Genomic DNA, 12079 nt, shown 5'->3' on the forward strand with positions numbered 1-12079 from the left:
CCCAGCCGTGGATTGAGAAAGGGCTGTAAACATTGGCACCTGCGCTACTGTTGGAGGGTGCTAGGCCCTCCCCGGACGGGTAGAGCAAGTGGATTGGACGACCGCAACGGAACGGAGCATCTAAGAAAGCGTCGTGTACATAATCAGGAGATGTGACGGTGGAACAGGTGTGCAGGATGCAGTAGGAAGTTCACAATGGAGCATGGAAACAAAGTGGTGTAGGTGTCACGTCACTCCGCAGTCCATCGCCCACCACGCCGGCATCTCAAAAGCAGAGACCAGCGACACAAGCGTGCGACACGGCACCTGTAATTAAGCCTCTAATCTATTTGCAACGGAGGCAATACAGCTCGTGCGCGAGATGAGCAGCAACCCGGCAGAATTACAGCGCAGGCAACCCCTCATTACAGCAGCCACTGCCATTAGCAGCACGATCACCACTACCATTACTGTGCCGTCTACACACAAACAGAGGCAGAGGCAACACATCATTAAGGCACGCAGTCCGCTTCACTTACTATTCCATAAATATCCATCCAAGCTTCCTTGTACTTCAACAAACGAACAAGGTTTATCCTTAAAATAACATTAGAATGCAATTATAAAGGTTAATACCTAGAAAATATGACTTTTTTGTTCCTGTGATGTCATGCCATTTGTGCGCATGTATGTTGAACTTCATCCAACCGTGCTAATTGGAGGCGTGGGGTAAGGACAACAAACTAAACAAAAAAAGCAGTTCAGGTGACAATTATTCCTAGTTCCTGGATCTTGTCCTGAAGATGCTAGGCCTAGTTTCAAGAGAAACGCCGCAATTTAATTGCTGCTAATTTGGTCATGAGAATTGTTCTTCAACTCACGAGCGTGAGCGGAAACAATAACACTGTGTAACTATTTTGTTTTTGTTCCTGGGTAGTGTTATTTCCTAATTGCTTATGCCTCAAAGGTACAGAAAATGGCTATTATTCCCCACAAACTTTGCTTTGTGACCAGGACAGTGATATTTTGAAATGTACCTATTTTTCAGAACATTCCAGATAGATTCAGTGCCGTGTATAAATACACGGGTCTTAAGCCCACCAGTTCAGTTTAGTTCCAGCTGCCTAAGTGGATACATATCTGATTTTTCTGAGATGGCATCAAGAGGCTGTAAGCATCCGGAAGACGCATTTTGCCATGTCTGTGGCCAATTTATCAAAACAAGAGCGAAAAAGTACTCTGTGGAAGCATCTGCTAAGATGTGTGAGGCCTACAAGGCATATTTCGACATGCCTGTCACATATCAAGACAAATCCTGGGCACCTCATTTCACCTGCGAGCAACGCAAAAAACCTCTGCAAGGAAAAATTGTTGCTCGGAATTTGTTTAAAGAAATTAATTGTCAAAGTTTTCAATTTTAAAATGTTATTGAAAAAATATATCACATATGAAAAATCCTGCGAGAATATCTTACACATTACTATTCATGGGTGATATTAATGTATTTTTGAAGGATGGTACAGAGGGGAAAAGACAGCCATGGAGTTCGCTATTCAAAGAATATTGCGAGAACCCACTGACCACTAAAGCAACTGCTACTTCTGCATGGTGGACCCTTCTTAACATCGGACTCGCACGAATGCACCTGCTATCACGTATCCGGACCTTCCTACAGCCATCACCCCTGTGCCACACTGCCATGAGCTCCCCGTGCCCACTCCTCTGGAGAGAGAGCAGACGTCTTTAGAAGAGAGCAGCAAGTCAGAGAGCGAGGAAGACGTTGTAGATCCCGATGACAATTTCAGAGGTGGAGCTGAGGAGAGAAACCCATACTAGCCCAACCAAAAAGACATCAAGGACTTGATCAGAGATCTTGGTCTCACCAAGTGCAATGCCGAGAATTTGACATCTAGGCTCAAGCCGTGGAACTAGTTGGATGAAAGTGTGCAAGTCACAAATCAGAGGAAGCGTCACCAACCTTTTTGCAGCTTCTTCACCCGTCAAGATGGGCTCTACTTCTGCCACAATGTGACCAGTCTGTTCGAGGCAATCGGATTCGCCTGTAACCAGAATGAGTGGCACCTCTTCATTGACAGCTCATCCAGGAGCCTCAAAGCCGTGCTGCTCCATAATGGTAACAAGTACCCGTCTCTTCCCCTGCCTCACTCGGTGCACCTCAAAGAGGATTACAACAGCATCAAAACCTTGCTGGACGCCTTGAAGTATGATGAGTACGGCTGGGAGGTCATCGGAGACTTCAAAATAGTGGTATTCCTGATGGGTCTCCAAGGCGGTTTTACCAAGTTTCCCTGCCTTTGGGATAGCCGGGACACCAAGGCGCACTACCACAGACGGGACTGGCCGCAGCGGACCGAGTTCTCTGTGGGGAGGAACAACGTCAAGTGGGAGCCACTGGTGGACCGGACATCAAATTGGGGTTTATGAAACAATTTGTCAGAGCTGCAGATAAGGATTTGGCAGCCTTCAAGTACCTTCAATACTTATTCCCTAAGCTGTCTGAGGCAAAGGTCAAGGCCGGTGTCTTCGTCGGACCACAGATAAAGAAGATCCTGGAGTGCATTGAATTCCCCAAGAAGCTCACTAGTAAGGAGAAAGTGGCTTGGAACAGCTTTGTCGCAGTGGTTCGTGGCTTCCTGGGCAATCACAAGGTCGACAACTATGTGGAGGTGGTTGAGACTCTGGTGAAGAACTACGGCACAATGGGCTGTAGGATGTCCCTCAAAGTCCATATCCTTGATGCTCATCTTGATCAATTCAAGGAGAACTTGGGAGCGTACTCGGAGGAGCAAGGCGAGCACTTCCGCCAGGATATACTGGACTTTGAACGCCGCTACCAAGGACAGTATAACGAGAACATGATGGGAGACTACATTTTGGGGCCGATTCGTAAAAGTGATTTACAGTATCATCGTAAATCTCGAAAAACTACTTACTTCGAAATCTTTTGTAGTAATTTCTGTATTACTTTAGTATAAATACATGTTAATTTTGATTCATGTAGTTTTTTTCTGACTTTATGTGAACGAAAAGACACAAATTCGCCTGTTTTCTCATTGAAAATAGGTAAATTTCAAAATATCACTGTCCTGGTCACAGAAGCAAAGTTTGTGGGGAATAATAGCCATTTTCTATAGTTTTTAGGCATAAGCAATTAAGAAATAACACTACCCAGGAACAAAAAATATCTTATAAGCATTGGCACTTCATTAAACGCTGGCACCACCACCTGCCTAATTGATTTGTTAGGCAGTGTCAAGCGTTGTTTAATCGTTAGACCTATGAACACGTTTGCCTATTCAGCAATCAGATACAACTTTTGCGTGTATGCACGCGTGCAGCCCTTTCATCAATCCTCTGCTGGGTGAGGACCTTCCCAAGTCGTGCGTGGGATTGTGGGGGCTATTTGAACAAATTTCACCACGCTGGCCAGTGCCAGTTGTTGAAGGAAAGAATCATGGATAGACTGGTCCCTGCCATGGGAATGTGGAATTCCCACTGTAGACACAGAAGCGCAACCTTAATCAAGCGCCACCTTTGTTTGCTCATATGTGGACGTAGTGCAGTGGTAACCACTCATGTCTCACAGCAACAAGGACCGGGGTTCGAATTCCCGACTCGGGCACCTTTCCGTGTGGAAAGTTACGCTCTCCCCTCAATCTGCATGGGTTTCCTCTGGGTTCTCTGGTTTCCTCCCACAGCTAAAAACACGCACACATACGCATCGCAACCCCCCTGCCCGACTGCAAAATCGTAGGACCATCCTGAAAAAGGGTCATGAGACTGGAAGAGACTTTCCTATGTAAACAAGCGTAGTAGGAGCAATAATAATGGTGGAGCAAAGAGAGAGAGAGAGATCAGAATCAGAATTTTATTTTTTCCCGTCGAAATCCGGCGGCACGGGCCTCACCGGTGGACTTGTTGGAGGCTCGCCTGCGGATCTCGGTCACCATGAGCCGAGACACCTGCGTGGCGAACTGGAGCAGGTCGGAGAAGCGCTCGGCCATCGAGGTGGGAGGAGCCTCGCCAAACACCTGCTCTCGCCGAGGAGACGCGTCCCGCCACAGCTCACCCCGTGCGCCCTCGAGCCGCTATGTCTATTGAATTCTGTGCACGTTGCAAATTCTACGGCGAGTTTGGGACGCAATTTTTTGCAAGAATGATGCTGAATACAAATAAGACGCTGTGATAATAATTATGATTATCAGGGACAGCCAAGGAATATGACATTACAAAAGCAATTCTGGAGTCACACTTAAATGCCCTGTCAAGAGTGTTCTTCACATGAGAATAAAAATGAAACGTATAGCCACTCAGAGCTAGAAGAATATAAATTAGATGCAAATCTAACATTTAATGTGATGCGATATTGTGCACCCCTCATACAGATAGCAACCCAAGTTCTATCCAATGCCGGCTCAAATGTCCCTAACATGGCCATTATAAATCCAGTGGAACAGACACGGACACTCAGCCCCATTGTCCATAATCTCGCATCTCAGCGGTGCAGACCCAACATTTCAGACCCGGCTATTATGAACCTTCTGTCCGGCCCAGCCCACCTTGTTGAAGAGCGGCAGCATCATGTAGAGCTTTTCCTCCTGCTCCTTCTGAGTGACGGGCCGGGAGGTTGTAGTCATCTCGAGGAAGAGGCGGCGCAGGTGCATGAGGCCCAGCGCATTGTCCTGCGACGACGCCGATGGCGGATGCTCCTCCGGCCTCTGCCGCGTCATCATCCTCTTCACCACGTTCATGGTGAGGGTAGCGAGGCCGGTGGCCAGCCACTGGGCGACACGCATGCACACACACGGGAGTGAGCATCTGACAGACTTAGGCACTGCTTTTTGTGTTTCTATCATGGGACCTCCTTTGCCAGTACCAAAATATGAGAATAGGTTTCCCCCTTTTTTTCTGGCAACAAAACCGGTGTTAAGATGTTAAAACACCAAACTGAAACCTTTTACAAAGAATCATGTCTGCATTAACCACAATACTTGTGGTCAGAATGCACACAAAAAACATACTCTTTGAAGCTGATTGGTCCACACCAGAGACAGCTTTCTTGCGAGCCTAGTCTGAGGCTCAACACCGTTTGAGACGAGGCTCGAAAGAAATCTGTCTCTGGTGTGGACCAATCAGCTTCACAGACAATGCATATATTATCAGAGTATGTTTTTTGTGTGCATTCTGATCACAATTATTGTGGTTAATGCAGACATGATTCCTTGTAAAAGGTTTCAGTTTGGTGTTTTAACATCTTAACACCTGTTTTGTTGCCAGAAAAAAGGGGAAAACCTATTCTCATTTTTTGTGTTTAGTTTGTTGTCCTTCCCCGCACCACCTATTAGCATGGTTGGCTATATACGATGCAAAAGATGGTCAACATACAGGACATAAATAATAATAATAATGATAACACTTATCCCTTTGTCAATCCCAGACAGGTGGCATAACGGTAGAGCAAACGCCTCACAGACTCAACCCATCATCTCTCCAGGGTTCATAAAGTGGATACCACATTTTGGGGAAGATCAACAGTGGTTGTCCTATGGATCCACTTTCACCTGCCATGGGAATGTGGAATTTACACCACTGGCTCAGGAATGTAAACGGGAGATGAGCACCACCTCAATCTCATTTGCACTTTGAAACTCACTTTCTGTCAATTAACTGCTGGATAAAGTCCTCCAATGCTGTATCAATCATGGGGGTTGTTTGACCATACTTCACCACGCTGGTCAATGCAGGTTGGTGGTGAAGATCAGTTAAGATATCACCAACCACTGACAGTAGCTATGGCAAGGAATCGACGGTGTCTTGTTCATAAAATTTGGCGCTAACCACTGCGCCACCGTGCCACCGCATTACCATTTGTTGAGTTATTTATTTCGTAAACATATGGATGATTATAGATTTGCCACACACATCAAAATGTCTAATAAAATACATGAAAGGCCAGTCCTGCGTATGTATGTTTTTGTTTGGGACGTACCACACAGTGACTTATCTATTCCCTGACTTTTTGGAATCCATTCCGAAAACGATTGTTCAAAATCCAGTGCTATATTAACAACCTTCATTACAACTGTGATTGTGTAATTAATAATTATAATTGAAAAGTAATGGGAATTCAGCGATAGATTCTGCTGTAATATGTTATGACTGACACCAGGTCTGTAGTCAAATACTTGACTCACAAACTATTGCAGCAATGACATCATGATTCAAATGATCACGATTATCATCCAATCCTTATCGAGCAATCATCATCAAGAGTACATGCACAAATAATCATAAAATCATCCCTACCATGCAAACATCAATTACCATCTACACTACTATCATAAAATCACCAACAAATGTGTATCTAATCATCATTCATTGAATGAGATCATAATCATCATCTACAAGCATAGGTTTTACCCTTTTTGGCAATAAAACAGGTGTTAAGATCTTAAAACACCAAACTGAAACCTTTTTCAAGGAATCGTGTATGCATTAACCACATATACTTGTGGTGAATCATGCAAACAAACAAAAAACATGATCTGATAATAAATGCATTTTCTTTGAAACTGATTGTACCACACCAGAGACAGCTTTCTTTTGAGCCTAGTCTCAAACAGTGTTAGACCAGAGGATGCCAAACGGCGAACAGCACAAAGACAATGCACATGATGTAGCTGCTCACACAGAGCTCTCAATAAAATAATCAATCAATTATTAATTCAATACCACGTTCATGTAAGAGGGAAGCATTTTATCTTAAAACATGGGTATATGCTGCAAACTAAAGGTATAATATTTAAGGGGGCAACTAGGCTTGTTTTTATCAAACAAGAGATGGAGATTCGGTTCACCGAGTTTGTTTTGATAAAACCACTCAAGTGAAATGAGACAAAATAATAAACCCCGCATCTGCCAAAGCACTGCAAGAAATAGCACATCTCAAAGGAGGCGCCTTTTCCCTTTCCAGGACACACGCACCGAGTCGGAGGATTTCATGAACCTGGGAGGGGTTGCGACATACGCAGGGTCTGACACAACCGATTGATGCGCGGCCGATCACAGATACGCGCTAACAAGCCGTCACACCTCTCGCGTATCGATTCTCAATTCCTCTTCTGTTTTGAGCCGTTAACAATTTGTCGAAGATCCAGGCCAAGGGTCATCATGGCCAACGCCATGAATGCCCCCACACCTCGCCTTCACTTCCTTCTGCTCGATCCCGTAATTGTTCTACTCTCAATATCTTACCCTGAAGGACTTCTTTCTCATTTACGGGACCCGAATCACTCTTGAAAATGAGCCTCTATTCTGGTCTCTTGAGTTCTCACATGGTTAAACAAAATACATTTGAATTGACATACGTGCTACTCACCGAAACCTCCTTTTCTAATTACATGGACAGATATATTCCTTTATTTTATAACTCCCCACCCCCCACCCCACCTCAATTTTATCCCAAAATGGCCCATTGATGCCACCCATTCGCGTCTCTCACACAGCAGTGCTACTCGTCGTGTTAGAGAATGGCCCACGGAGCGGATATCACAGAGCTATCTCTCAAACCCCTTAAAGTGGCCTGTGTTCCATTCAGCGGGGGCAACACTTTCCAACTCGCTATGCTCTGAAGAGCAATGTTTGTCTCTTGACAGTCAATCTGATATTTGTTTAATTGTTCGAATTTAGCCAAATTAAGTGCAGATAGAAAGTAATATTTTATATTTGTGGTTACCAGAACAATACTGTGCTTGAGAAGCCGGTTTATTCAGAGGCAGCTGCCTGGATTCTAATGTAGCATCGCGGTTTTATCTGGGCACTCTGACCTCAGATCCACCCAGCCTCTCCTTTCTTACTTCATCAAAAACATATTTTGACAAATTCCTTCCCTCCCCTGCAAATACAGCATCTGAATTAAAATGACTAATCACACAACACAAATTAATCCCTAGAGGTCATGGAGAATATGAATTACAACAAACATAACGCCACCTTCCAATATTTATCTCGCCACGTAAAAAATACAAAATATTTTACCACACGTACCATCAACCACATAGCTTTCTGGGAGTGCATTTCATCAACAGTATTGGTTGAATGCAAGTGATTAAGCAACGTCTAGACCGGTTTTAACATGCAGTGTCTCATCAGCAGTCCGGCTTCCTTGAACCAATGCTGTCAAAATGCCCGGTGTTTGAGGCAAAGACCCCTCTGTGCGAGCTCATTTTGTAAATATGTCTCACGTAACACGCCCCACTTAATTTATACAAATCCACAAACCTGACGTCTGTTAAAAATAATAGTAAATAATTGCTGCAACGTGCACATGGGCAGCACAGAGCTAACAACTGTTCATGGCCAAGGCTATGCATGCGTGAACACGGAGCCCTTCATTGGCTCTGGGTGACACATGACCCGAGAGGGGAGACATCCGATTGGTGGGGACCCTCACTGGCCTTGCCTTTGTGTTGCGTTAACCCGAGCGAGTGCAGTGGACCTTAGACATTTCTCGGATTCCATCACGGATCAATCACGGCCTTGTGCGATGCACGAGTGGAAAGACGCATTGTCGTCCCCGGACAATTTGTTGCTTTAATATTTTTCCTTAAAGAAACAAAAAGAAAAATCCGAGGACCTCCAAAACATTTTAGCTGTAAATATCGGACAGCCAGCCGTGGTATTTATTCAACACGTAATATTCCGATCTGTGGTGCAGCACTGCACTTAAAGAGCATGCTTATACAGAAGGTGCTGCATCGCAGCGCTGAGAGAGATGGCGACTGAGTGGCAGCCAAGGAATGGAGCGCATCCGAGAATACATCCACAGAGGAGATGGAGCCAATAAATCGGCTCGTGTGCAGGCGAAAGATAAATTATTAATATCGTAGAACCACGAGAGATGGCAACAAGTTGAGGAGGCCTTCATCCAGCAAAGGATTGCTCATGGCTGATTATGATGGGGGGGGGGGGGTTTACATGGCCATACTTCATGATGAGACTTATTTGGCAGCCATGGGAGGTTATTTGACCATACTTCAACAAGCTGGTCAGTCATTCATAATAAAGGTTTTTTTTGGGTTAGATCGCGTTATTAGAAATGTGTCGCAACCCTCCACCACCATCAGTAAAAAATGTGTCGCGTTAACAAAACGCCAATTAGTTACTTCAGTGCAAATTAGTGATGGTTGGGAGCACAGTACAACAGTTTTTGTACTAACAACAAAGAAGAAATACATATCCATTTTATGAAATAATTGTTGCACAATTTACGGACGCGGCTGGTGAAAGACGCACACACACACACGCATACGGATGCAGCGAGTGGCAGGCCAAGCTGTGAGACGTTGCTCATCTGCATTTCCCTCACTCCTTTTATTTCCTACGACGTGACAGCCCCATGCATTATGCCCCGGACACAAGCGAGCTGAACAAGCCATCAGCCCCGTCACAGCGGCTGTTTCAAGGCTCGGGAGAGGGGGTGGCAGGGGGTGTTTAGAGAGGACATTGGGTGCTGGGGGTAGGAAGGGAGGGGGAGTGAGACCGGGAGTCGCTTTGTTCCGGAAACCACGCGATGTGACGCTCGTGAGCGAGATCGCTCCTGCGGTTCACCGGGACGAGGACAAACATATAAAATAATGATAATAGGACTCATATCTTAAAGACAGGGTCCTTGAATATAACATCAGGCAGTTCACCAGTGTTGGTTCGAGCTAGCCGGACTGCTGATGAGACGATGTATGTCGAAACCAGTCCAGAGTTTGCTTGAACCAAATCAATGCTCTTGAAATGATGCACTCCCAGAAGGCCGATGGGTTGTGAAAGAAACAATTGCATGATTTAATGCAGAGAGACGGATACGTGAAGGAGAGACGTGATGTCTGCATTTTGCTGAAGCGGCCGGAGTACCGAGCCAGGGCCGATTCCTCACCCACAGGAATGAGCAGATGAGCGTTAAGTCACTCTGTCCAGTCTGAGAACCCATTGAGCGTATACCCGCATGTACACACATCCCAAAATCGGACCATAGACCTTGGGCAACTGTTGGGAGCACCGGCTCTGGCTATCTTCCCAAGTGCTTGCCTGTAGTCCCCCGCGCCTCCGTGCGGAGACCACACGCTACAAATTCTGCAGTTTTTTTCACACAGTGTGCATGACTTACGACGGCAATGCGTTCACCGCTAGTTGCAGAGGTTCACATGTGTATGACGCTTAAAAGTAGGCCGAGCCGCTTGCTTCACCGTGGACGTTAAAGATCCCGTGGCGTCATTTGAAGAAGGGTTGGCCATGGTGCGCCGACGTCACCGTCCAAATTTGCCAAATAAAAAAAAATCGTACCGCAGATTACTCCGTTGGGAAATGCATAGCAACGGTCACGCAGTGCTGCGAAAACTTAGCAGGACCCTCCAAAATAGGGACTTGAGACATCGGTGAGGCTCTCCTGGTCAAACAAGCGTCATAATAATATATAGCGTGTATGTATGTTGAACTTCTTTTACATAGTACACAACCAACCGTGCTAATTGGAGGTGCGAAGGACAACAAACACAAAAGCATATCACCTCACCGAGTCTCAAGACTGTTTTCAGGAGGATCCTGCCAATTGTTCGCAGGATGCTACAATGTTGCTGTGAGTGATCTAAATTGAGGCATTTTCAATTCATTTTTCATAACTGGGATATTTGGTCAGTACCAGTTACAAAGCTTCTATTTTTGTTAATGGGACGAATGAGGGAACCCATTAGAAACTCATGCAGAACAGGGGGAGGAACACACAAAATCCACACACAAAAGCGCCAGTCGTAAATCGAACCCAGGAAGTTCTTGCTGTAAGGCACGAGTGTTATCACTGCGCCATCCTACCGCACAATCTAACGTTGGGATGTAAACTTCCCTCCCTGTGTCTCATTCACGCTCAGCCCAGTTTAATCACGGACAGTGGCTGAAACCTGGATCCAATCCAAGGATCTCAGTGGTGCTGGCTGAGCGCTCCGAGCTGCCTGGCCACCGGAGTTTATAATCGCTGTCTGAAACAATGGGAGGCCTTCATCCAGCAGTGGAGTGACAAAGGCCTGTACCTGTACATGACGCTAATAATAAAGATCGTAAAATATATCCCAGGATTTTTTCGTAATTGAGGCTCCTACACTCGCCGGCACTCCTCTACATCTCACCGCTGTTATTCTTTCTCCACTCTTATCTTCTGATGGCCCTGCCAAGTTTTACTCACTGCTAATGTCTCCTCCACGTTTCTGTCCAAACACAATTTCTCCAAACTAATTTACATCCCACAAAACATACTTTCTATACCAGTTTTATGTGTTGATTTGAAGCTTTCGGAATCCATACTCTTTGGTTATTTCGGTAAAGTCACGTAGGTAGAAAATAAAATAAATCACGACGTTTCGATCGCAACACAAGCGGTCGTCCTCAGGCGGAAAAAATATAGCCTTGTTGTAGCTGCTTATGTGTGTGCAGTATTTTCAATTTCTTCTGCAACGTGGTTGTCTTTGCTATGATTTATAGCTGCTCCATTGCTGTACTTTGTTTTTATGTTACGATTGCCTTTGTCATTTTGGTGACCCACGTGAGTCACTCTTGCAAATGAGACTCATCCTGGTCTCCACGGTTCTCACTGGGCTCAACAAACCAACTTGAACTCCTCCAGTGGCCAAACGCCAATATCTTTCTTACATTCATTCACATTAACAGTTCTCATTGCGTTTTCCATTATTAAGGGAAATAACAAACCCAACCCAATGTACTCACGCCAAATCACGCGCAAGGCATCATGGGAGATCGGGGTGGGGGAGGGCGACTGCTGTTTACAAGAGAACTACAACCACGACTCCATTATCGCCATGCCAACACCGCCATCAGCATCATCGCGCCCACTCAGAGGCCCCTACGCTCGTGGCCCCACAGGGCCCAGCCGCCCTGCGCGGTTATTTACGACACACACACACATGCACGCGCACGCCACGTAGAGCGGATGTAGAGTCGCGACAACAGCTCTTAGTCTCGAGTCAGTCCTCGTCAGCATAACCAAATAATAATACGGTAATAAGTAAAAGCGTAGCCC

General features: G+C 45.5%; 1 protein-coding gene across 1 annotated transcript in view; it reads right to left on the reverse strand.

Moving 5' to 3' along the window:
* Positions 1–12079, reverse strand: part of WDFY3 (WD repeat and FYVE domain containing 3) — an 80491-nt gene that overhangs the window by 60007 nt on the left and 8405 nt on the right. Inside the window, exons 3-4 of the mRNA XM_078613535.1 lie at positions 4560–4781; positions 3908–4031 (exon numbers count right to left, since the gene is read on the reverse strand). Of these exons, the coding sequence (XP_078469661.1) occupies positions 3908–4031; positions 4560–4751 (316 nt within the window). The 5' untranslated portion in view covers positions 4752–4781. The remainder of the gene's footprint in view (positions 1–3907; positions 4032–4559; positions 4782–12079) is intronic.

This window comes from Lampetra planeri, chromosome 41 (assembly GCF_965212315.1).
Source record: "Lampetra planeri chromosome 41, kcLamPlan1.2.h2, whole genome shotgun sequence".
Taxonomy (NCBI): domain Eukaryota; kingdom Metazoa; phylum Chordata; class Hyperoartia; order Petromyzontiformes; family Petromyzontidae; genus Lampetra; species Lampetra planeri.